General features: G+C 63.2%; 3 protein-coding genes across 8 annotated transcripts; 1 reads left to right on the forward strand and 2 right to left on the reverse strand.

Moving 5' to 3' along the window:
• Window positions 1–1,264: 1,264 nt before the first annotated feature.
• On the reverse strand, window positions 1,265–5,301 carry ISLR2 (immunoglobulin superfamily containing leucine rich repeat 2). The gene is made up of 2 exons (XM_067003584.1): window positions 4,943–5,301; window positions 1,265–4,544 (listed from the first exon to the last, which is right to left on the reverse strand). Exon 2 carries the CDS (start codon window positions 4,536–4,538, stop codon window positions 2,445–2,447), a length of 2,094 nt encoding a protein of 697 aa, XP_066859685.1. The 5' UTR covers window positions 4,539–4,544; window positions 4,943–5,301; the 3' UTR covers window positions 1,265–2,444.
• Window positions 5,302–10,757: 5,456 nt separating this feature from the next.
• Window positions 10,758–15,865, reverse strand: PML (PML nuclear body scaffold). 3 transcript variants are annotated; one of them, XM_067003588.1, is made up of 9 exons: window positions 15,727–15,865; window positions 15,327–15,565; window positions 14,935–15,062; window positions 13,972–14,518; window positions 13,019–13,599; window positions 12,796–12,848; window positions 12,340–12,420; window positions 12,031–12,250; window positions 10,758–11,744 (listed from the first exon to the last, which is right to left on the reverse strand). In XM_067003588.1, exons 3-9 carry the CDS (start codon window positions 14,978–14,980, stop codon window positions 11,659–11,661), a joined length of 1,614 nt encoding a protein of 537 aa, XP_066859689.1. In that variant the 5' UTR covers window positions 14,981–15,062; window positions 15,327–15,565; window positions 15,727–15,865; the 3' UTR covers window positions 10,758–11,658. The 3 variants fall into 3 exon arrangements, with proteins under 3 accessions (XP_066859689.1, XP_066859690.1, XP_066859688.1); XM_067003589.1 differs by lacking the exon at window positions 15,327–15,565 and having other exon boundaries at window positions 14,935–15,114; window positions 15,727–15,821; XM_067003587.1 differs by lacking the exon at window positions 15,727–15,865 and having other exon boundaries at window positions 15,327–15,715.
• A 104-nt stretch (window positions 15,866–15,969) lies between these two features.
• Window positions 15,970–20,263, forward strand: STOML1 (stomatin like 1). Of its 4 annotated transcripts, none has more exons than XM_048081525.2 (7): window positions 15,970–16,174; window positions 16,361–16,467; window positions 16,570–16,719; window positions 17,107–17,310; window positions 17,969–18,188; window positions 18,819–19,031; window positions 19,577–20,263. In XM_048081525.2, exons 1-7 carry the CDS (start codon window positions 16,027–16,029, stop codon window positions 19,777–19,779), a joined length of 1,245 nt encoding a protein of 414 aa, XP_047937482.2. In that variant the 5' UTR covers window positions 15,970–16,026; the 3' UTR covers window positions 19,780–20,263. The 4 variants fall into 4 exon arrangements, with proteins under 4 accessions (XP_047937482.2, XP_047937483.2, XP_047937484.2 ...); XM_048081526.2 differs by having other exon boundaries at window positions 18,822–19,031; XM_048081527.2 differs by having other exon boundaries at window positions 17,155–17,310.
• Window positions 20,264–20,375: the final 112 nt, after the last annotated feature.

Raw genomic sequence — 20,375 nt, forward strand, 5'->3', positions numbered from 1 at the left:
ACGCAGGGCCCGCAGCAGCAGGGTTAATGCTTTAGGAGGGGCCAAGCCACCCTGCTGCGCCCCCTTAACCCTTTCTGCCCAGCGCCAGCCTGGAGAAACGACCCCGGGACTGGGGGGGGCAGGATGCTGAGCCCCCTCCCCGCGCCCTAATTGTGCCCGTGGGCACCTGGCGCTAATTAGCGCCCTCCCGAAAAGGAGCAGAGGGGGGAGCAATCCGGCACCGCGAGGTGCTCCTCACCGCCGGATCCCCTGCAGACACGCCGGGCGGGGACATCTATTACCCTCTAATTAAAGGGAGGCAGCAATGATTGTTCTTTTTTATTCCTTGCGTGTTCCTGGGCATGAAACTCAATTAAAGTGTATCCGCAGAAGGGGATTTGTCTGCGGTGAGGGGGGGGGGAAGTGTTTTCGCACGTGTTTTTCAAAGCTGCAGCAGACACCTGGGCTGCCGTGGCAGAGCCCCGAGCCGGCAGGATTTGGGGGATTCGGGGGGGCACCCCTCCGCCCGCCCCCCTCCTGGCTTTGTCCGCCTTCTCCCCGCTCCCTCCCCGTGCCGTAGGAGAAAGATGCGGAGCCAGGACCTGAAATAGAAAGCCGTGCTCCGGAGGATGGAGAAAGGAGAGGCTGGGGGCGGCGGGATGGGCTGCGGATGGTGCTGGAGGGGTGGGCGCTCCGCCGGCATCGGGGCTGCGGGGTTATGGGGTCGCCCCCCTATCCCCCCCTCCCTGTGCATCTCCCTGGTCTTTTTCGTATGGGCGAGGCTGGCTGCAAGCGGAGCTCCAGATAAGAAAAGCAATCAAAGGCGGCCTTAAATCTTCGCCCTGTAAGCGTGGGCTTAAATCACCCGTGGGGCGAGAGTCCCCCATAAATCCGGGAGCGCTGGGTGCCGGGCTGCGCTCCTGTACCCGATGCTGTGCCTTCCCCTGCGTGCGGGGGGAAAAACACGGGCTCTGTGGGCATCTGTGGATTTGCACATTTGTTGAGCATGTGTGGTGTGTGTGCCGAAATATATAATGCCTGTAAAAATAACAGGAGAACGTCCTGCGTGGTTTTGTTACCTATTTGTATGGAGGACGCGTGTAAATGTGTGCACACGCCGTGCGGAAACGTTGTCTTTGCATTTCGATGTGTTGTGTGTATAGGGAGAGGTTTGTAATATTTTTATGCACATGATGCATTTGGATACATTTATATGGTGTGCACAGACTGACTACACCCGGCGTGCGTGTGGGGGTAAGGTTATTTGTGGGGGTGCACGGCACGGATGGATAAAGGAGCGTACGCAGCGAGGATGTGTATATATATAGCAGGTGGCTCTGCACATAGGGCGCCTGCGAATTGTAGCTACGTGCATGCAGGAATCTGTTCGTGCGGATACATTTTCACCCCTCCCCGGCTCCCCTCGGCCGAGTGGGGGGCACTGGGGGGGTCCCGGCTGTAGCCCCCCACCCCCTGACCAAGCTCGGACGCATTTCCACTTTCAATCCCTTTTATTGACTCTTTCACAGACAGAAGGGCGCAGAAAGGCGCCCGCGGATCTCGCCAGCCCCGGGGGCTCCCTGGGGGGGGGCGGCAGCGGCCCCTCGCGCCCCCCGGAGGGGGGGGGACAGACCCCACGAAGCGGCCCCCCGCCGGCAGCACGGGCGCGCCTACGGCACAGACACTTGCTACAACGCTACTCTACCCAACACATATCGAGGGGCACCGGGGAGGGGGGACCGGGGGGCGTCGGAGGGGGGGGGGGGGGCGGGGGTGTCCCCCCCGCAGTCCCGAGGCCGGGGGGGGGGCTCGGAGCTGTCCGGAGCCGCCGGGTGCTGAACGGAGCCGCCCCGGGCATGCGGCGGGGTCGGCACCGGGGAGCCCCCGGAGGGAAGCGGAAGGAAACCGGGGGGTACAGGAGGGCTCCGGGGGTTCCGGGGGAGATCGGGGGGGACCAGGGAGAGGGGTGGGGAGCGGCGGGGACCCGCCGGGGCTGAGCCAACGCACGGCGGAGCCGCTCCTCACCGCGGAACGGTTTTGGGGGCTATCGGGCTTTTGCTTTCAGCCTTTTTTTTTTTTTTTCCTTTTTTTTTTTTTTTTCCCTTGTTCGCTTGTTTTTCGTTCTTTTCCTTCGAGGGGACACAAAATAAGGGGGTGGGGGTAGGTAGAGGCGGGAGGGGGCCGAGGAATCGTTGCGCTGCGGCGGCGGGGAGTGCCGAGCTGCAGCCAAACGAAATCGGGGGAGCGGCATCCTGCCCGCGGCCGGAGCCCCCGGCACCGAGCCCCTGCCCCAAGGAGCCACCACCCGGCGGAGGAGGAAGAGGAGGAGGAAGGACACGCCACCAGCACCCAGGGTTTTCCCCTCTTTCCTCGCTCCTTCCTCGGAGGAGAAGCAGTGGGGTCGGGAGGGGCTGGGGAGGGGGATGCTGGGGGCGATGGGGACCCGGGGGGGGGATCGGGGGGGCTCAGCGGGGGCGCTGCCGGTAATTCCCGTTAATCTCCTGGGAGATGGTGACGGCCTCGGCGCCCAGTGGCAGCTTGTCGCTGTACTCGGAGCGCACCTCAAACTCCTCGCCGTTGGCTTTGGATTGCGACTCCGCCATGGAGCTGGCAGCCACGCTCTCCTCCCGCTCCAGCTCCACGGCCCCTTCGGCCTCTCTCCTCCTCCTCCGCCTGCCTCCTTCATCATCATCGTCCTCCTCTTCATCCTCCTCCTCTGCGTCGCCTTCGCCCACCTCGCTGGGGTTGTAGTTCTTCTCGGACTCCAGGTAGGAGGCGCGGGGGTCGAAGTCGGCAGCCATGTGCTTCTCCATCTGGTCCGGGTTCTGGGCTTTCATGATCAGCTTGTAGGTCTTCCCGTGGTACTTGGAGAGCAGGTGGCACCAGGTGGCCCCCATCAGTGGTAGGGTGGCCAGCACCAGCAAGAAGATGCTCACGACCACGATGATGATGAGCGAGGGGATCTCCTTCTTGGTGGTGAAGACCACTTGGACTTGGCAGTCCTCACCCAGGTAGGTGAGGCACACGGAGTAGTTGGTGCCGGGGTTCAAGCCCTGGAACCAGTACGAGTTCACCCCTTCCTCAATCTTGGACCACTGCACCAAGGCGTGGCCCTGGCTGCTCTCCTGGCACAGGTAGAGTATCCTGAGGTGGACCTTCTCAGGCTGCAGGTAGGTGGGTGTCAGCTGCACCCGGGCGTCACGCTCCGACACGTCCAAGGCGATGACGCCCAGGTCAAAAGTGTGCTGCTTGAAGTCGCCGCTCTGGTTGAAAGCATGGTTGGAAATGTATCTGCTGGTCTGTGTGGAGCCACACTTCTTCTCAAAGGGAGGATGCTGGAAAGGGACTTGCCCGTCTCCTGTGGGCTCCATCCCAGCCGCCAAGGACGGTTGGCTCTGCCGGGTGGGGCTGAGGGGTTTGCTCCTCTCGTCTGGCGTAAGCACACTGTTCTTTGCTCCCTTGGCCCCCGGCTTCTTGTCACCCAGCTGTGCTTTGCCCCCCGCCGGGTCCCTCCCGGGCTGCAGAGGGTACTTCTGGGTGCCGGCCACGGCCACGTTGACCGAGGTCTGGTTGCTCCCCATCTCGTTGGCGGCCAGGCAGGTGTAGGTGCCTTCTTCCCGCTTGCTCAAGTGAGGGATCACCAACGTGCCGTTCTTGAAGACCAAGAAGCGCTCGGGGTCCTGCCTGGGGAGGTCCTTCCCCGCGCTCTCCTTCGGGTTCCCGCTGAGCTCCAGCGTCTGGCTGGAGGTGCGGATCTTCCAGCTCACTTCGGGTGGCGGGGTGCCCGTCACGGCACAGTGCAGCGTCAGGGTGAAGCCGTCGAAGAGCTCTGTGGTGTCCAGGTTGGGGTAATACGTGAGCTGCACGGACGGCGGGGTGCACTGCACGTCCGGGATCTTCCCCACCGGCACCCCTCGGAGCTGCTCCGGGAGGTTGCAAGTGATGGAGTCCTTCTCCGGGATGGAGATGAGCGTGCTGTCCATCCACTTCTTCAGCCACTGGAGCCTGCAGGAGCAGTCGAAGGGGTTGTTATAAATCTGCAGGTGGGAGAGGGAGCTGAGCGAGTCGAAGATGCCCTCGGCGAGGGCGCTGAACTTGTTGTTGTTGATGCGCAGGGAGCGGAGGTCCTTGAGGGTGTGGAAAGCCCCCCGGGGCACCACGGCCATGTGGTTATTGTTCATCTTGAGCAGCTGGAGGGCGCTGAGGTTGTAGAGGTCCTGCCAGGGGAAGTCCACGATCTGGTTGTGGCTGATGTCGAGGTTTTTCAGCTGCACCAGGATGGCGAAGGTACCGGGTTCGATGGCACGGATCTCGTTGTGCGCCAGCCAGAGGGATGTCACCTGGGTCACCTCCACGAAGGAGCGCCGCTGCAGCGAGCTGATCTTGTTGGCCGACAGGCTGAGGGTGGTCACGTTGGAGGGCAGCCCGGTGGGCACCACCTGCAGCTCCTTGTAGGCGCAGTCGGCGAACTGGTGGGCGTACTTATCCACACAGGCGCAGGGCTCCGGGCACGCCTGGGCCATGCCCAGCAGGGCCACCAGCCACAGCGCCGGGGCCATCTCGCCCTGCCGAGGGACACAGGGGCTCGGTGGGCACCCACCCTGCTCCCCGCCGCCACCGCCCCGGCCCCTGCCCCATTGTCTGTGCCCAGCCCCCCCGCAGCCTCCCCCCTCGCTCCTTCTCCTCCCAGCTTTCTGCTCCTTCCTCCCGCAAATCTCGTTTCCTTCCCCCTCTCTTTCTTTCTTTCCTTTTTTTTTTTGTAATTTCTGCCTTTTCTGTTATTGCTTTCTATTTTTTCTCTCCTTTCCCCCATCCTCCTCCTCTTCACTTTTCTCCCTCTCTTCTCCCTCTCCCCCTACTTTTCCCCCTCCCAATTCTCCCTCCTCCCCGCGTCCCCCTCCACCCCCCAGACCCCCCGCCGGCTTCTCCCCGTCCCCCCCCGGCCCCAGACCCCGCACCTTACCCGCTCCTAAGTGCCGGTGAGCAAGGCGCAGCGCTTCTCCCCTCGGCTGCCGCTCCTCAGCATCCTCCTCCCCAGCCCCGGCCCCGTGGCACGGAGGCGCCCAGAGGCGGCGGTGAGGGGCGCGGCGGAGATTTTGGGGGGGGTGGCTTACGGGACGGGGATGGGGGGGATCTTGTGGGGGGGTGGGACACACACCGCCCGCACCCCTGCACCTCGCCGGGCTTGAGCTGCGCACCGGAGCGGGGCCGGGCGGGCACTGGGGCTGCGGAGCCGAGAGAGGAGGGAGGAATTAGCATTTCTGCCAGCCTCCCCCTCCGCACGGCCGCCCCCTCCCTCCTCGCCACCCCTTTCCCATCCCACCACCCACCCACCGCCGCCTCGCCAGCCCCCAGAGCCCCTTCCCCGGGGGCGGCGAGCGGCGCCCCCCGAAAATCCCGCAAAGAAATGCGGAGAAACGCCCTCCCCGCCGAGCAGCGAGCCGAGCCGAGCCTCCCCCCGCACACGGAGGCAGCCGGGATGCGGACCCCCACCCCCGGCTCCCCCCTTTGCCGTCGGGGCCCCCCCTCTCAGCCCCCCCCCCGTAGGGACACGGCACGGAGCGGGGGCACCTCGGCCCTTCGGGGACCGTTTCTGCACGGGCTCCGGTGCTGGGGGGCCGGGAAGGATTCTCCCAGACCGGCAGCCCCCCCAAGGGGCTGCCAGCCCCCCCAGCCCCTCCCACCCTCCCATGGCGGGCAGCTCCCTCCTGCAGCCGGTCGAGTGGGTGGGGAGAGCGTTAAACCTGCAGGTGGGCAGCTCCCCCCCGACGTGGGGGTCTCTTCTCCCGGCCCTGCCCCTCCGTGAGAAACATGATAAATAATTGATTTTGTTAGTGGGATCGATTCCTGCCTCCCTGCATCCCTCTTTCCAATCCTCCGTCCGTCCGTCCGTCTGTCCCTCCCTCCTTCTCTCCATCCCTCCCTCTCCGCCTCTCGAGGAGCTCTGCTGGCGTTTCCTGGTCCCAGATGACTCAGTCCAGTCCTCCCAGTGCCCCCTGGTTCTAGGGGTCCAGCCTGCCCCTCTGTAGGGTCTTGCCACCCCCCCCCCCACCTGCTCACAGGCAGACCAAAATCCTGGTCCTCTCTCCCTTGGGCTCAGCACCGCAGGTCTGCATCTGCGCCCCAAGGCCGTGGGGATGGGCATGTTCCCCTGGGGGGTGCAGAGGCAGTGGATGGAGGGGCAGAGAGGGACCAAGCCTGACCCTCAGGCACCGCTGCCCTCGCAGGGGTTCCAGACCCCCAAAGTGCCCAGCCCCGTGCGTCCCATCACGGCAGTCTTGGCCCAGTCCCATTGACATCCCCACATCTCTTCGCTGGAAGAGATGCTCCCCACCACTCATTTTCCTTACTGCTACCCACGAGGACCCAAAAATTTGCTTTCAGAAACAGACATGCGGCTTGTGCTATACGCACGGCGGCTCCTGGGGCTGACGGTGGGGTTGGTGTCACCGCAGCCAGCCGGATTTGGGGGCAGCGGGGGAGCCGAGCTGCTGGCCGAGGGGAAGGGCTGGGTTTGAGCGGCAGTGAGCTCAACATCTTCAGCATCTGTGAGCTCAACATCTTCAGCATCTTGGGCTGTGGCGGGGCCGAGACGTGACTCACCGCCTTCCCATCCCCGTCGCTGGCTGTTAGCCCAAGCATGCCCTCACCCTCACCGTGACACTCTCCCCAGCACTAGCAAGCTGCAGCTCGGGGAATTACGGCATCGCAGGGTTTTACAGGCATTTTTTCCCGTTCTGCTCACTCGCTCAACGCCCACGGGCTGTCAGCTGCTCCCGAGCCCTGTGGAGGGGAGTCCTGCAGCCAGTGGGGCAGCACCTCGAGGGGCTCAGCACCTCCAGACGGAACGGATGCAAACCCATGCCCCATCCCATGCTGTGGGGCCTTGGGACGGATCCTCAATGGGTAGGGATTCAGGGCTGCAAGGCTGGAACGATGCTTTCAGGAGCATGAAAGTAGGTTAAAATGCCACAAGGACACGGCCAACACAAAGACGATGCTTGCTTTCTGGCTCGGCTGCTCTCTGTTGTGCTTTGCTGAGCTCTCCCCGAGATGTCTTCATTCATCATGCACGAGGAAGAAACCCAGGTGTCCTAGATCTGGTGGCAGTGCTTCTCCTGGCCGCTTTTTGGGAGCATCGGAGGCTGTGTGTTGTGCTAGAAATGGGTCAGAGGACAAGCTGCGTGTGACAGGATGGATGGTGCATCCCTCCTCCCGCTCCCGTGGACCAAACCTTCACCAGGACCCTGCGGAGGGCATCACAGTGTAGAGCACGTGGCGTGGGTTTCACCCTCACCAGGCACAGGGTGTGGGCTTTGTGTGGCTGGTTGTGCCTCAGTTTCCCATGGGCAGAGTGGCAGGAGTAAGAGCAGTGCTTTGTGGCAGCCTCTTGGGACCCTCAACGGAAAGGTCCAAGAGAGGACAGCAGAGGATGGAGACGGGGATGGGTGCATGGATGGGTGCATGGATGGATGGAGGAGTGCAAGGATGGGTCTGTGGGTGGATGGATGGATGGATGGATGGATGGATGGATGGGTGGGTGGACGGATGACAGAGCAGGCTGCAGAGCCATCAGCCTGCCCACACCACATCTCAGCCCCAGGTACCCTAACCTTCCACGTGCCCCTAAACATGCAGAAGCTCAGCTGAGGGCCAGATCCTCAGCTGGTGCTGGCCAAGGCAGCTCTGCTGGCGCTGCTGGGGGCAGCCCCCGGCTGGAGGGCTCCCTGAGGTCAGTGGGGACTTGCTGGTTTCCACCCCTCGATGTGCACCTGCAGCCTGGAAGCACCTGGAGGAGCAGCCCTCCTCACCACGCTGGGTAGGGGGCTTGGATCTTTAAGAAGAAGAAAAGCAAGCCTCCAGGTCGGGTCTCCTGGGTTCTCCAGCTTCATCCCATCTCCTCCAAGTCCGGGTGAGTGCATCAGGTCGTGGCGCTGGGAGCATCCTGGGGACAGGGCCTGGCTGGAGGCGGTGGGGTTTCTCCCTCAGCTTTCCTCCAAATATTTAAGAGTCCTGACTGCCCAATCCTTGCTCTCAACCCTGGGATCCAAACCTGCTTGGATTTTAGCAAATAGATATTTTTATTAGGAATGTAACCCAGATAACCTTGCTCAGGCTCACCGGGGCACATCCTCCCCTGCCTTGGATCTCCCCCCACCCTGGCCATACAACCTGAGCGATCCTGCAGGCTGTAATCAAATGCAGAGCAACTGGCCCTTTGGCTCTAATTAGTTTTGCATGAGTGTTGGGGGAAGAAATCCATTTTCATAAACAGAAAGGATTTATGCTGCTCCTTCTTGCCTTTTTTTTTTTTTTCCTGCCAGTCCCAAAGCACTTTGCTAAGGGCTAGCAGGGAGTCATTTTATGAATGGTTTAGATTGAGCAATGCATTATTAATAACAGCCAATCAGGCTAGCAGCGTATTATATATCATTTCAGGAGATTCGCTTAATTCAGGGGAGTTATTTATTGCTCTTAAGGAAAAAAAAAATAAAAAATCTTTCTTCTTACTACTTTGGCCTTGAAGGGCGATTGGGTGGGAGGCCCAAAAGGGGTCTGGGATCTCCACGTAGGGATGTTTCTACCCCTGCAGGAAGGGTTTTTGCTGTCGTCTCTTCACCCTTGGTCTGCCAGTGCCTGAAGTCTGTCTCTTCTGGGTGCCAGCTTGTAAAGAAAGCACTTCTGCAAAAAAAAAAAAGGCTAAGTTGGGGGAATGGCTCGGAAATTTGGGAGCGCATCATGGGGAGCTTATCCCCACACCCAGCTGGGGTCTCTGCGGTCCCCAGGGCTGCCATGGGGAGGCTGCTGTTGCTGTTTGTGACTCTCCCAGCCTGCACGAGCCTGGCCGTGCACAGAAAGCCCTGCTGGAGGAGGGAGCCCCCTCCCTACTGGGGTACCCCAGCTGCAGCCCCTTCCTCCAGGGCTGGGCTTGCCGCGACCAACGCCGCCAGAGCCCTTTCCTCGCCACCTGGATGGGGTTTATGGCGGCTCAGGGCAACGAGACGGCTAATCTGGCTCCCGCAGCCCGCTGACTTTGCTATTGTTTTACAGAACTTTGATGAGGCCAAGTGACAGCAAACAGATGGGGCCAGCGCTCTGGGGGCTGCGCCCCTTGTAGCCAAGTGCCTGCTAAGGCTGCTCCTTGCGCGCAGCCCTGGATTAGACACCGGAGAATCCCCGGGGCACGAGAGACGCCAGTTCGCCAGCCGCAGCAGGAGCCTGCAGGGCCCGGCCGGTGGGCAGGGGCTCCGGGAGGGATGCCATGGGGTGCCCGGGCAGGGAGGTGAGACGGTGCGCGCGTGGGTGCCTGCACACGCTTGTGCAAAAAGGAGAGGTAAAGCCGGGCGTGTGAGTGCGGCTGTCCAGAGGGGACACCTGGCGGTGGCTGCGGCGCACTGCGTGTCGCGCCCGGGCTGGGGACACCGCCGGGCAGCCCTGCGTGTCCCCAGATCCCCGGGGGAAAGGGAGAAGGGGCGGCGGAGACACCTCGCTGTCCCGGCATCCTTTAATTTACGAGGATTTTAATTGCTCTGACGGGGTGGCTCGTGCCCCGCGGGGCTGCCCCAGAACCCTGAGTGCTTTTGTGGTGGGAGCAGAGCGGGCTCAGGGCCTGCAGGAGCAGCCGAGCACACGAGATGTTGGAGGTGGTGGCACCAAGGTGCTGGAGCAGGTCGGTGCGGGGGCTGCAGGAGGTCCTCATCGCCCCCAGGTGCCTGCGCCCACGGCGGCTCAGCTCCCCCCCGGTGTCCTCACGCCTCCTACGGCTCCCAGCACCCTGGTCTTCACGCTGAGGAAGACCAGGGTGCTGAGCTCCGAGCCGTCGCCCCAGGGGCCGTGGTGCGGGGAGGTGCTGCTCCTGGACCGTGCGGGGCTGGAGGGCTCCACGCTGTCCTTAGGCTTGCAGCAGGCCTGCAAGAGAGGGGAGAAGGTGGCCAAGTCCCACCTACCTGCCTGGGCTTGGGAATGGGTGAGGAGCACCCTTGGGTGCAGCGTTGGCCGTGGGATGGGGACCTGCTGGTGTGCGGGGCCGTTGGAGCCGTGGGGGCTGACGCTCTGACACCGCCAGGGCTGGTGTGGGGGGACCCACATCGAGAGCCCCAAACCAGGGGGCAAGTGAGAAAGAGCAGAGCCCCAACTGCTGCTGGTCCTGAGCGTGGGGGGGATCCAGGCGATGGCCAGAGGGACACGCTGTGCACGGCTGGGGGCTTGTCCCCTCCTGCGTGCCTCTTGTGGGTGCAGCTGGTGCCTAAATTTGGGGTGTCAGTGTGGCTGAGCAACTTCGTGGTACCAAAGGACCAAAAGGTCTGCTTGGCCTCTGGGGGAAAAGGGGACTGAACGGGCCCAGGAGGAGGCTGAGTGTCTCCAGGCTCAAACCCCATCCCTGCACAAGGTGGACATCCCCGGTGCCAGTTTCCCCACGGGAAGGGCGACGCACTCAGGAGGCTCCAACCTTGATTTTGCTCCCTTTTTCCCCAGGGACAGTCCTGCACCACACGCGTGGCTCCCCGCACGCTGCCTCTCTGCTCCTTCACTGGGGTAATTTCCAAAATATCCCCCGCCCGGAGTGCTGGAGACATGGCCAGGTGAACATGTATGAGCATGGGAGCAAATCCAAGTGCTCCCAGATGGGGGAAGATGGGTGTCCGAGCAGCAGGGTGTGCGGATGGGATCCAGGGAGGGATTTTTTGCCCCACTTTTTTTCCCCTGTTAGAGGTGAATCGGAAAAGCAAGGAAAAAAGCAAAGGCAAATGAATCAGGAAGTCAGCAGCAGGCTAGGATTTGGTCTGGAAACAGCTTTATTGAAGAATAATAAGAGTTTTTGCATGATTAACTTATACAAAAGAAAAAAAAGAAGGCTGGTAACCCCTCATTCAGCCAGCTCTGCAAACCCACCCCCGGCCCCAAATCTGTTTCCAAAGGGACCCCCCACAAATGCTGGTGGTGGGGAGATCCTGGCAGGGATCCCATGGCCCATCCCGTCTAACAACCCCTGCATGGGGGGGGGATGAGCACGGGTGCTACATTCAACTTAAAAACATGATTTTCATATAAAAATGGGTTTTGAGCTGTGGATAACTTTCCCATCGAAGCCTGCTCTAATCCCCTTGGCGCGGGGTGGCGAAGGGGCAATGGCACGAATCTCCTAGGGAAAGCAGCACTACAGGAGTGGGGGTTTGAGCAGCTCTCCCTGCAGCGGGGTGAGGGTTGTGTTATCTGAAGCTTAGGGGAAAAAATAAAAAAGGAATTGGTAACCTCCATCCCCATCCTCCATCCCCATCCTCCATCCCCATACCTGCCCCTCTTGGGGACTCAGTGACCCCTGGCAAAGAACTGCTGGGGGCGATATCAAGGATGGTTTCAGGCTCCTAAATCCTTTAATCCTTTAATTCTTTCCTGGGGAAGAGTCCGAGCCAGACAGCCGTCCCTCTGCCCAGAGCTGGGACTCTTCGGGAAGGAAGAGGCCGTCGGGACGCCCCTTGAGGTCAATTTGGGGATGCTGCCACGTGGGACCCCACCTCCGAGCAAAATCCAAGCGGGCTTTGCTGCCTCCCAGAGTGGGGAGGTGACCCTGGCTGCTACAGAGGGGACGAGGAGAGGCAGCCCGGTCCTTAGCGTGGGCAGGACGCGGGGACGGTGGCAGCAGCTGCCCACTGCCACTTCTGCGTGCTGCGTGGCGGCTCAGCAGGGAGGCAGGTCTGGCGTCACACTCACCACCGTGTCCTCCTCGCTGTCCTCCGAGCTGCAGATGATGATGCTGGTGTCTTCTGCAGGAGGAACGGGACGGGGCTGAAGCTTTGGGGGACAAAGCCAGGCAGCCAGAGCTCCTAATTACTCCAATTAGCCGCCCATGCCGTGCCCCAGACTTGGTTTTTGGATGTTGAAGGCAGGACACGGGGCTGCACGCATCCCCACCCCATGGGATTCGTCTTCCCCTTCTCTGCCCCAGCGGGGTTTGACCAAGGCCCTGAGTACACCGGGGTGCCCAGAGGCTGAGAAAAAAGGGGAAACCCCCATAAATTTGGGGTGGGGGGCCCTATCCCCTCTCCCCACCTGCATCATTAGCGCGGCTCCTGCCAGCCTTGGGGACGCTGCTGCGGTTGTGGCTGGTTGCGGAGGTGCTGGGCTCCCCTCTGCCGTCCTTCTGGGTTGAACTGGGCTCACTGGGGGCCGCCGTGGTGTTGTGCTCCAGCTTCAGCACCTTGGGTGACACCTGGCTGCCCCTTTCCACCTGGGGCCACCACCGCTTGGACCGCACGGCGGCAGGGGGGAGCTGCAGGGGACAGAGCACGGGGGATGTAAGGTGCCGGGGTGGCCCCTCCGGGTCCCCAGAGGCTCCTGTCCCGCCGGGGTGCTCCTTACCGTGCTCACCCGCATGTCCCCGAGGCTGATGGTGAAGGTGGGCACGATGCCTGGGCTCCCACGCTGGGTGGGCTCCTCTTGCTGCAAAGAGAGCGAGGAGCGATGGTTAAGGGGTCCTGGGGGCCACACAGCTCTCTGCGGGACCAGGGTGGCCCTGAGCAGCAGGCAGAGCCATGGGGGATGGGGAGAGGGGAAACTGAGGCACGGCAGGGCCAAGGCTTTTGCTGGAGCTGCTTGTTAGCAGGGTTAGGGACAGGCGCTGCTGGCTGGGGACAGGGGAGTGACTGTGACAGCGACAAAGCAGCTTCATGGGGGAAAAAATCCCTGTTTTTTTTCTTGTTGGCTAAGAAATGGGTGATATAGGATGGGGAAGGCTTGCAAAGGTGGGGGTGGCAAGCCTCGGCTGATGCAGGAGCCCTCCCCAGGTGGCACCGGGATGTGCCATGGCTGTCTCACCTGGTCATTCTCCAGGGCCACCTCGACCACGGGGACAGCCTGGGAAGAGGTACCTGCAACAGAGAGAGCAGCACTGCGGCACAGCCCCTGCAGCGCCTGCCCAGCGGCTGCGGCTCTGCTCCCCAGCCTTCCCTTTGGGATGGCCGAGCGCCCTACGAGAGTGCCTTTGGGCAGAGAGGCGGACGACGACCACCTGCTTCCATCCCTGGCACAAAATCCTCACCTGCGCGCCCCTCGACGCACTCGGCCAGCGCCTGCAGCCTGGCGCGGCACTCGGCGAAGTCCCCGTGCTGCACTCGGCCCCCGGCCGCCGCCGGCCGCAGCCGCTGCAGCTCCCGCAGCGCCTCCTTGACGAAGGGCTGCATGTCCATCACCTCCTGCTCCGTGGCGTACAGCCTCATCTTCTCCACCAGCCGCTCGCCCGCCTCCATCCGCCGCAGCACGCCCTCCACGCGCCGCAGCTCCCCCGCCAGCTCCCGCCGGCCCTGCTCCTGCCGCCGCTCCACCAGCCCCAGCAGCTCGTCCTCCTCGCGCCGCACCAGCCGCACCAGCTGCTCCACGCGCTGCCGGATCAGCTCCCGCGTCTCGCCGCTCGCCGCCTCCAGCCGGGTGGCCTCCTCCTGCAGCGCCGCGCGCGACGCCTCGAAGCCGCCCCGCCGGCGCGCCAGCTCCCGGCCGGCGGCCGCCAGCTCCTCCTGCCGCCGCTGGATCTCGGCGCGGATGTCGCAGTAGAAAGGCGAGTGCTGGCTGTCCAGCAGGGCGCACGAGCAGCACAGCGGCTTCTCGCACTTCTTGCAGTAGATGCTGCGAGGGGAGGGAGCGAGTTTCAGCCGGGGGTGCTCAGCGGTGTTTTAGCAAGAGGGGAAACTGAGGCACGAGCTGGGGGGCTGCTTTGGTGCCTCCTCCCGGGGACCCGCGCCCCACACCACATCCTGCTGCAGCTCTGGGGTGTTACAACGGGCCCAAAGGGTCTCCAAAGGTTGCCCACGGAAGCTGTGGACGCCCCATCCCTGGAAAATCGGATAGGGCTTTGGGCGGCCTGCTCCAGGAGGTGGCCCACCGGGGTGAGCCTTAGGGTCCCTCCCAAGCCCCCAAGCGTGGTCCCAGCCCTGCAGCCTGGTGCAGCCCCGAGCCCCCAGCTTGGGGACAGCCCCAGGGACGCATCCCCGTGCTGACCTGGTGATGTGGCCCTGCTCGGTGTGGCCGGGACTGGAGCAGAAGAGGGTGCAGGACTTCTTGGTGCCCTCCAGGAAGCGATGCGCCGACTCGGCCCGCAGCTCCTCCACCTTCCTGGCCTCGTGGCTCCTCTTCTTGAAGAACCACTGGTGGTCCTCAAAGCAGCCCGGGCACAGGAACTCCTCGCACTCGGAGCACCAGACGGCCGCCGGCTCCCTCCGGCAGCGGCTGCAGCTCAGCACCCCGCCGACGATCCTGCGGTAGACGCGGAGCCTGGCCTGCAGGCTGGCGAAGAGCACGTTGTCCACGTCGGGGATGCCGTTGGCCTGCGGGATGGCCTCCTGGCACACGGGGCACTGCCCCACGGGCTTGTTCTCGCTCAGGCAGCCCAGGCACAGGGTGTGCAGGCAGGTGAGGAGCTTGAGGCTGGGCGATTCCTGCCGGCAGCCCTCGCAGAGGACGAACTGGAAATCCTCCTCCTCCTCCGGCGGCTGGGGGGGTGCCGGCTCCATGGGGGCAGGCGGCTCTGTGGGGGCAGCGGGGCCGGCTGCGGGGGGAGAGGAGCAGGGCGGATCAGGCAGGGATTTGGGGATGGGAAGATCCGATCATGTGCTCAAAGCCATTTTTCTTTCACTTTTGCTTTTGCAGATTTTGGAAGTCGGAGGGGAATTGGTGGCGGGGCGGTTGAACCCCTTTGTGCCAACCAGCCCCGTCCCCAAAAGTCCCCCACAGCCCTCCCCAGCCCACCAGCGAGTCCCATGATAAAGCAGGGTGCCCCCCCTTATTTCTCCCCCCCCCTTTACCCCTTTACCCACCCCACGCAGCAGTTAACACCCCGGCTGTGCCCCCCTCTCCCCCCACCCCACCCGCTGCTCCCTTTGCGTGGGGGGTCCCCGCTGTGCCCCCCCCAGCCCTTCTGCCCCCCCTGCAAAGCGGCGAGGACCCCCCCAGACACCCACTTACCGTCGAGGGTCCCGGAGGGCCGGGGGGCTTCGGGGCTGCCGGGCATGAGGCTGGCGGGGGGGGGCCTGGCCGAGGGCTCCCACTTTGGTTTCTCCGGGCAGCCGGGGGAGGAGGAGGAGGAGGAGGAGCTGGGGGAGGAAGGAGGGATGGCGGGAGGAGGGCGCGGTGCCAAGGGGCGGGCTGCTGGGGGAGGGAATGGGGTCACGCGTGGGGTCCCCCCTATCCCACCCACGCGTGGCCACCCGCCCCTGCCAACCCCCCAGCCCCGCACTGCACTTTGGGGTGCTGGTTTTGGGGGAAGTATCGGGTGTAGGGGGGGTGTTGCTATGGGGGGGTGCTGGTTTGGGGGATGCTGGTACCCAGGGGGTGCTGTTCTGGGGGGATGCTGGTACCTGGGGGACGCTGGCAGTATGGGATCGGAGGGCTCAGCTGCTTTGTAGGATCCCTGTGCCTGTCTGGCTGCCGCTGCCTTTAGGGCTGCGCCCCCGGCCCCCGCTTCAGCCCGGGGGGCTTAAAGGTGACCCCGCTGCTCTCAGCGCTGCTCCTCGCAGGGTCCCCACCTCCCTTTGCCGACTGCCGAGCTGGAGGAGCGGCGTTTCGGCAGCATGGGAAGGCCGCGCCGGAGCAGGAGCTGCTGGGAAAAATCCCTCTGCTTGGTTTTTATGGGGTCAGGGCACCCTGTGGGGCCGGGGACCCTCTGGAGCCCCCCTGAGGCGTGAGCTCGGTGGAGGACCCTCTCCTCCCCGCGGCTGCCGGAGCAGTTCCCGAGCAGGGCCCCCCGGAAAAGCTCACCCAGCCAAGAGCCTTTCGGTGCGGTGCCGTCAGCAGCCACATGACGTGCGGACCAGGAAGCGCCGGGAGCTCCCTCCTTCCTCGCCGCCGCAGCATCCTCATCCTCGCCGCGGCCTGGGGGTCGCCAGGAGGATGGCAAGTCCCCGGCCCCCAGCCCGGCTGGGGCCCCGGCTAGGAAAACACAGCAAAAATTGCTTTATTTGAGCAGGCGCCCTCCGGCGCGGCAGCAGGGCTGTTGTCTGGGGGGTTTTGTTTTGTTTTTTTCTCGCTGCCTCTCTGGCCGCGCGGCGGGGCAACGCGATGTTCAGCCGCTCGGGGTACCAGGCTCTGCCCCTGGGGGATTTCGACCGCTTCCAGCAGTCCAGCATCGGGCTCTACGGTGCCCAGAAGGGCTTCTTCTCCTTTGGGGCCAAGCAGGACCCCCTGGGACCGGCTGGGAATGGTGCAGGTGAGCCCGGAGCTTAGAGGGGAGGTGCTGCCTTCCCGTACATTGGGGTTTCTCTGTAGGGTGTCGCTCTGGCTGGCTGCCCTCTCGCTGCTGCCTCCCCTGGGGCGTGGGGAGAGGCACGGCTGGGGTGTGCTGGTGGGGAAGGGGGTGTCGGAGCGGGTGCACATCCCCTGCTGCCCCCCTCAGAGTCCTCCCAGGGCTGGCTGTCCTGGATCTGCCACGGCATCATCACCTCCCTGGTCTTCCTGCTGATGGTCGTCACCTTCCCCATCTCGGGCTGGTTCGCCTTGAAGGTAAGGAGCGGGGTGGCGACCCGTCCTCTGCGGGGTGCACAACTAGTTCCTGGCACGGCCTGGGTTTGTCCTTCTGCCCTGGTCCACGTTTTCCCTTCCCAGATCGTGCCCGCCTACGAGCGAATGATCATTTTCCGCCTGGGCCGCATCCGGGCACCGCAGGGACCCGGCGTGGTCCTGCTGCTGCCCTTCATCGATCACTGGCAGCGTGTGGACCTGAGGACCAGGGCCTTCAACGTGCCCCCCTGCAAGGTGAGCTGCCCTCGAGACATCCCCGAAACACCCGGCGAGGCTGGGTTTTCACGTTGTGCTGCCCACAGCGTTCATTTTCTCCACCCTCGTGGGGATCCCCACCCAGGATCCCTCCCCTGCCTGGGGCTGGAAAGCTCCCTTCGACCTTTCACACCTTGTTCAACGCATGTTGAACATCTCAAAGACATCAACACCTATCCGGATGTCTCCTAATAACAGCTGGAAGCTGGCTTTGATATTCAGATTAGCCCAAATATCACCATTTGGGCTGGGTTTGTCCCTTATCACCCTCTTATTAATGGGATCTAGAGCCGGTTCCTGGCTCTCGGGCTCTCGGGCTGGGCTATGGGGTGGGGAAGGGGAGAGATCCCGAGTCCCTTTGCCCAGCTGACCTCCAAGGACGGCGCGGTGATCTCCATGGGTGCCGACGTCCAGTTCCGCGTGTGGGACCCGGTGCTGTCCGTGCTGGTGGTGAAGGACCTCGTGGCGGCCACCCGCATGACGGCGCAGAACGCCATGACCAAGGCGCTGGGGAAGAAGAGCCTGCGGGAGATCCACGCCGAGAGGCTGCGCATCGGGGAGCAGCTGCTGGTGAGGAGAGCCCCGGCCCCGCTCGGCCCCGAGCGCGTGGGGTGGGAATGATGCGGAGGAGCCGATGTGTCCAATTCCGCCATGAAGATGTCTGGGGGAGGGCTGCAAGTGGGAAAGGATTTGGGGGAGGGAAGCAGTGCCTGCTGCCCACTGTGGGCCAGGGGAAGAGCTTTTGGGTTAAACATCTACAAAATAGGATCTAAAAGGGAGTTGGAGTGATACGGTGGCATCTCGGGGGTCTCTGGGAAGAGATGTGCTGCCTGGTGGACCACTGTGGACACAGGTCAGGCCAAGAGCTTGTGGATTAAATATCTACAAAGGATCTAAAAGGGGGTTGGAGTGATATGGTGGCATCTTTGGGGTCTCTGGGGTGGTCTGGTGGAGCCCTGTGCCAGCCCATGGGGACCAGGGGAGCAGACTGGGAGGGAGCCATGGAAAGAGAACCCACCAGAGCCGTCCTCGTCCCAGCTCCTCGGGCCCAGGAGAGCCCCTGGAGGAGCAGGGCTGCGTGTGAGAGCGGCCAGATTGGAGGAGGTGGCCTGGTGAGCCTGGTCCACCACCCTGAGCCCAAAACCAGGGGTAGCAGAAGCACAAAGGAGCCGTGGGATGCTGCGGTAGGTGGTCTCCCCGCTCCCTTCCCTTCTTCCTGGCTCTGCAGCTGGACATCAACGACATGACCAAGTCCTGGGGCCTGGAGGTGGACCGCGTGGAGCTGACCATGGAGGCCGTGCTGCAGCCCCCCCGCGAGACCCCTGCTGGACCTCTGGCCGCCGCACCCCCGGTGCCCGGGCTGGAGGGCACCGCGCAGCAGCTGGCTGCCCACTTCTTCGGCAGCACCCTGGCGCTGGCCGGCAGTGTGCCCGGCACCCCGGAGGCAGGTGAGGAGGCTGGGAGCACCTCTTCTTTTCCCCGGGGGTGTCCCCGCTGCATGCCCCGTTTTAATGAGAAGGGGCTGGGGAGAGGAGGAGAGGATCTGCGGGAGCTTGGGTTTGGTGCGGGGAGCTTGGAAGGAACAGAGGGCAAGCTGGGGAAGTGACGGGGAGATTTTTTCTCCGTGTGCTTTGAGTCATGGGGTGAAGACAAGGCAGGAGGTATGAGGGCAGACATGTCTCTTCAGGCCCCTTCTTATTTCTAATACTGAAAAAATGTACCCCACAGTTGCTGTTCGACTATCTGTGCCATTTCTTTGGGTATTTAGGCTCCGGGAGGAGCAGCAGGAGTAGGGAAATGAGAACCGACTGGGGTAGGAGGAGGAAGCGGCATGCTGACCCATTTTTCGGAAACCCAAAGCCAATCTGTGCCTTGCAAAGCCTTTTGGGAACCTTTCCCAGCCGCTTGGTAACAGGGATTGAGCCACCCATTGCAGACAGAGGAGCGGGCAGTAGGAATGGGCAAAAGGCTGTTTTCCTCCTCCCGCTTAGCTGGAAAACCACTGGTTTCTCTGCTCTGTGGGGACCAGCAAAGCTCGCCACCCAGAGGTGTCCCCTCTTGTGCCCCTCTGTCCCCAGCAGACAGCATGGAGACGGTGAGTGAGGTGGAGCCTGCCGGCGCTCCCCACCTCGCCGCCAGCGCCCGGAGGACGCCGAGTGCGGACGAGCTGCTGGCGGCGGTGGAGCCCGTCCTCTGCGAGGCCCTGGTGGGCCAGGTGGGAGCATCCTTCCAGGTGGACATCGCCCTGCCCAGCGGCGCCCGCAGCTCCTACTTCATCGATCTCTCCTCAGGTCACTGCTCCTCGGGGTCGTGCGGTGCATTTGGGAGGGTTTCTGGTGCCCCCGCAACCCCACTGAGCTCAGGGCAAGGGGGTTCGTGCTCCTTGGAAGTGCAAAGTGTCCTCTGGTTTGGGTTAAACACGCCGGTTTTCCTTCAGAAAGAGAGCACCGGTGGAAAACCGGCAGCCAGGTCTCCTGGTGGCTGGCCAAGTGGGATGGATCAGGGGCTGGTGGCTCTTGTCTGCCACCAGCCCTGAGGGGGACACGTGTGGGCAGCACCACAGCCACGCTGGCATCCCCTCATCCATCCCCCACAGGCACCACCGGTGGTTTTTCTGGTGGCCACGGCCAAAGCAGGCCGGGAGGCAGACCGCCGGAACACGACATCAGCGGAGCAGTGCAGGAGACGTTTGTCTTCAGCAAGGAGTGCTGCCTCCAAATTCCCCCTGCCAGCCCCTTGTCTGCCACGTGGCCAGACTCAATCCCTGTGGAATGATGGGGAAAATGCCAGCAGGCAAGGCTGGATCCCAGATCTCCCCGCTTCTCCCCCCCTGCAGGCAGCGGGCGGGCTGGCCGCGGCGTCCCCCAGGGCAGCCCCGACGTCGTTCTGGAGCTGGCGGAGAAGGACCTGCAGGACCTGGTCCTGGGCGAGCTGCGCCCCCTGAGCGCCTACATGAGCGGGCGGCTGCAGGTGAGGGGCGACCTGCACCTTGCCCTGAAGCTGGAGGAGCTCTTCAAGGCAATGAAGCAACGCAGATAGAGCGTGGCGGCGTGCATGTGTCTTGGTCGGGGCGGAAAGCAGGACCCCAACGTTTTGGGGGAGCGCCCTGGAGCCCCTGCTGCCTTCCCCAGGGAGCTGGCAGGAGGCAGGAGAAGACCCGAGCGGGGAAACTGAGGCAGCAAAAGCTTCACCTCCTCAGCTGAGCTCCGCTGCCAGCCCTGATCCATGTTTTCACCCCACATTACTGGGCAGGAACCAGTCGGTGCCCCAGCTCGGGGACGCTGCGGCCGAGTTTTGGGCTGAGTTTGGGGGCGTTTTGGGGAACGCCCAGCCCGGAGGTGGCCGGGCCCTGTGCTAAGTGACCGCAATAACTTGTGCTTCGACGTGCTTTTGCATGCGTGCCGTGAGGTCTGTCCGCGGGGGGAGGGTGTGCACTGTATATAGGCGTACACAGATATCTATTTATTTTGTAAGCTTCCTTTCTATCACCTCCAGATGGACAATAAAGCTGGTCTGGAGGCAGCGATGGGCTGATGAATTCTGTGGGCAGGATTTGGGCCAGTTGTGCTCCTCTGCCCACCCTGCTGCAACCCGTGATGCCTCATTTTCCCCAGGGGAGCTGATGCCAGTGGGGG

The sequence above is a fragment of the Anser cygnoides genome, chromosome 11 (assembly GCF_040182565.1).
Source record: "Anser cygnoides isolate HZ-2024a breed goose chromosome 11, Taihu_goose_T2T_genome, whole genome shotgun sequence".
NCBI classification, from domain to species: Eukaryota; Metazoa; Chordata; class Aves; order Anseriformes; family Anatidae; genus Anser; species Anser cygnoides.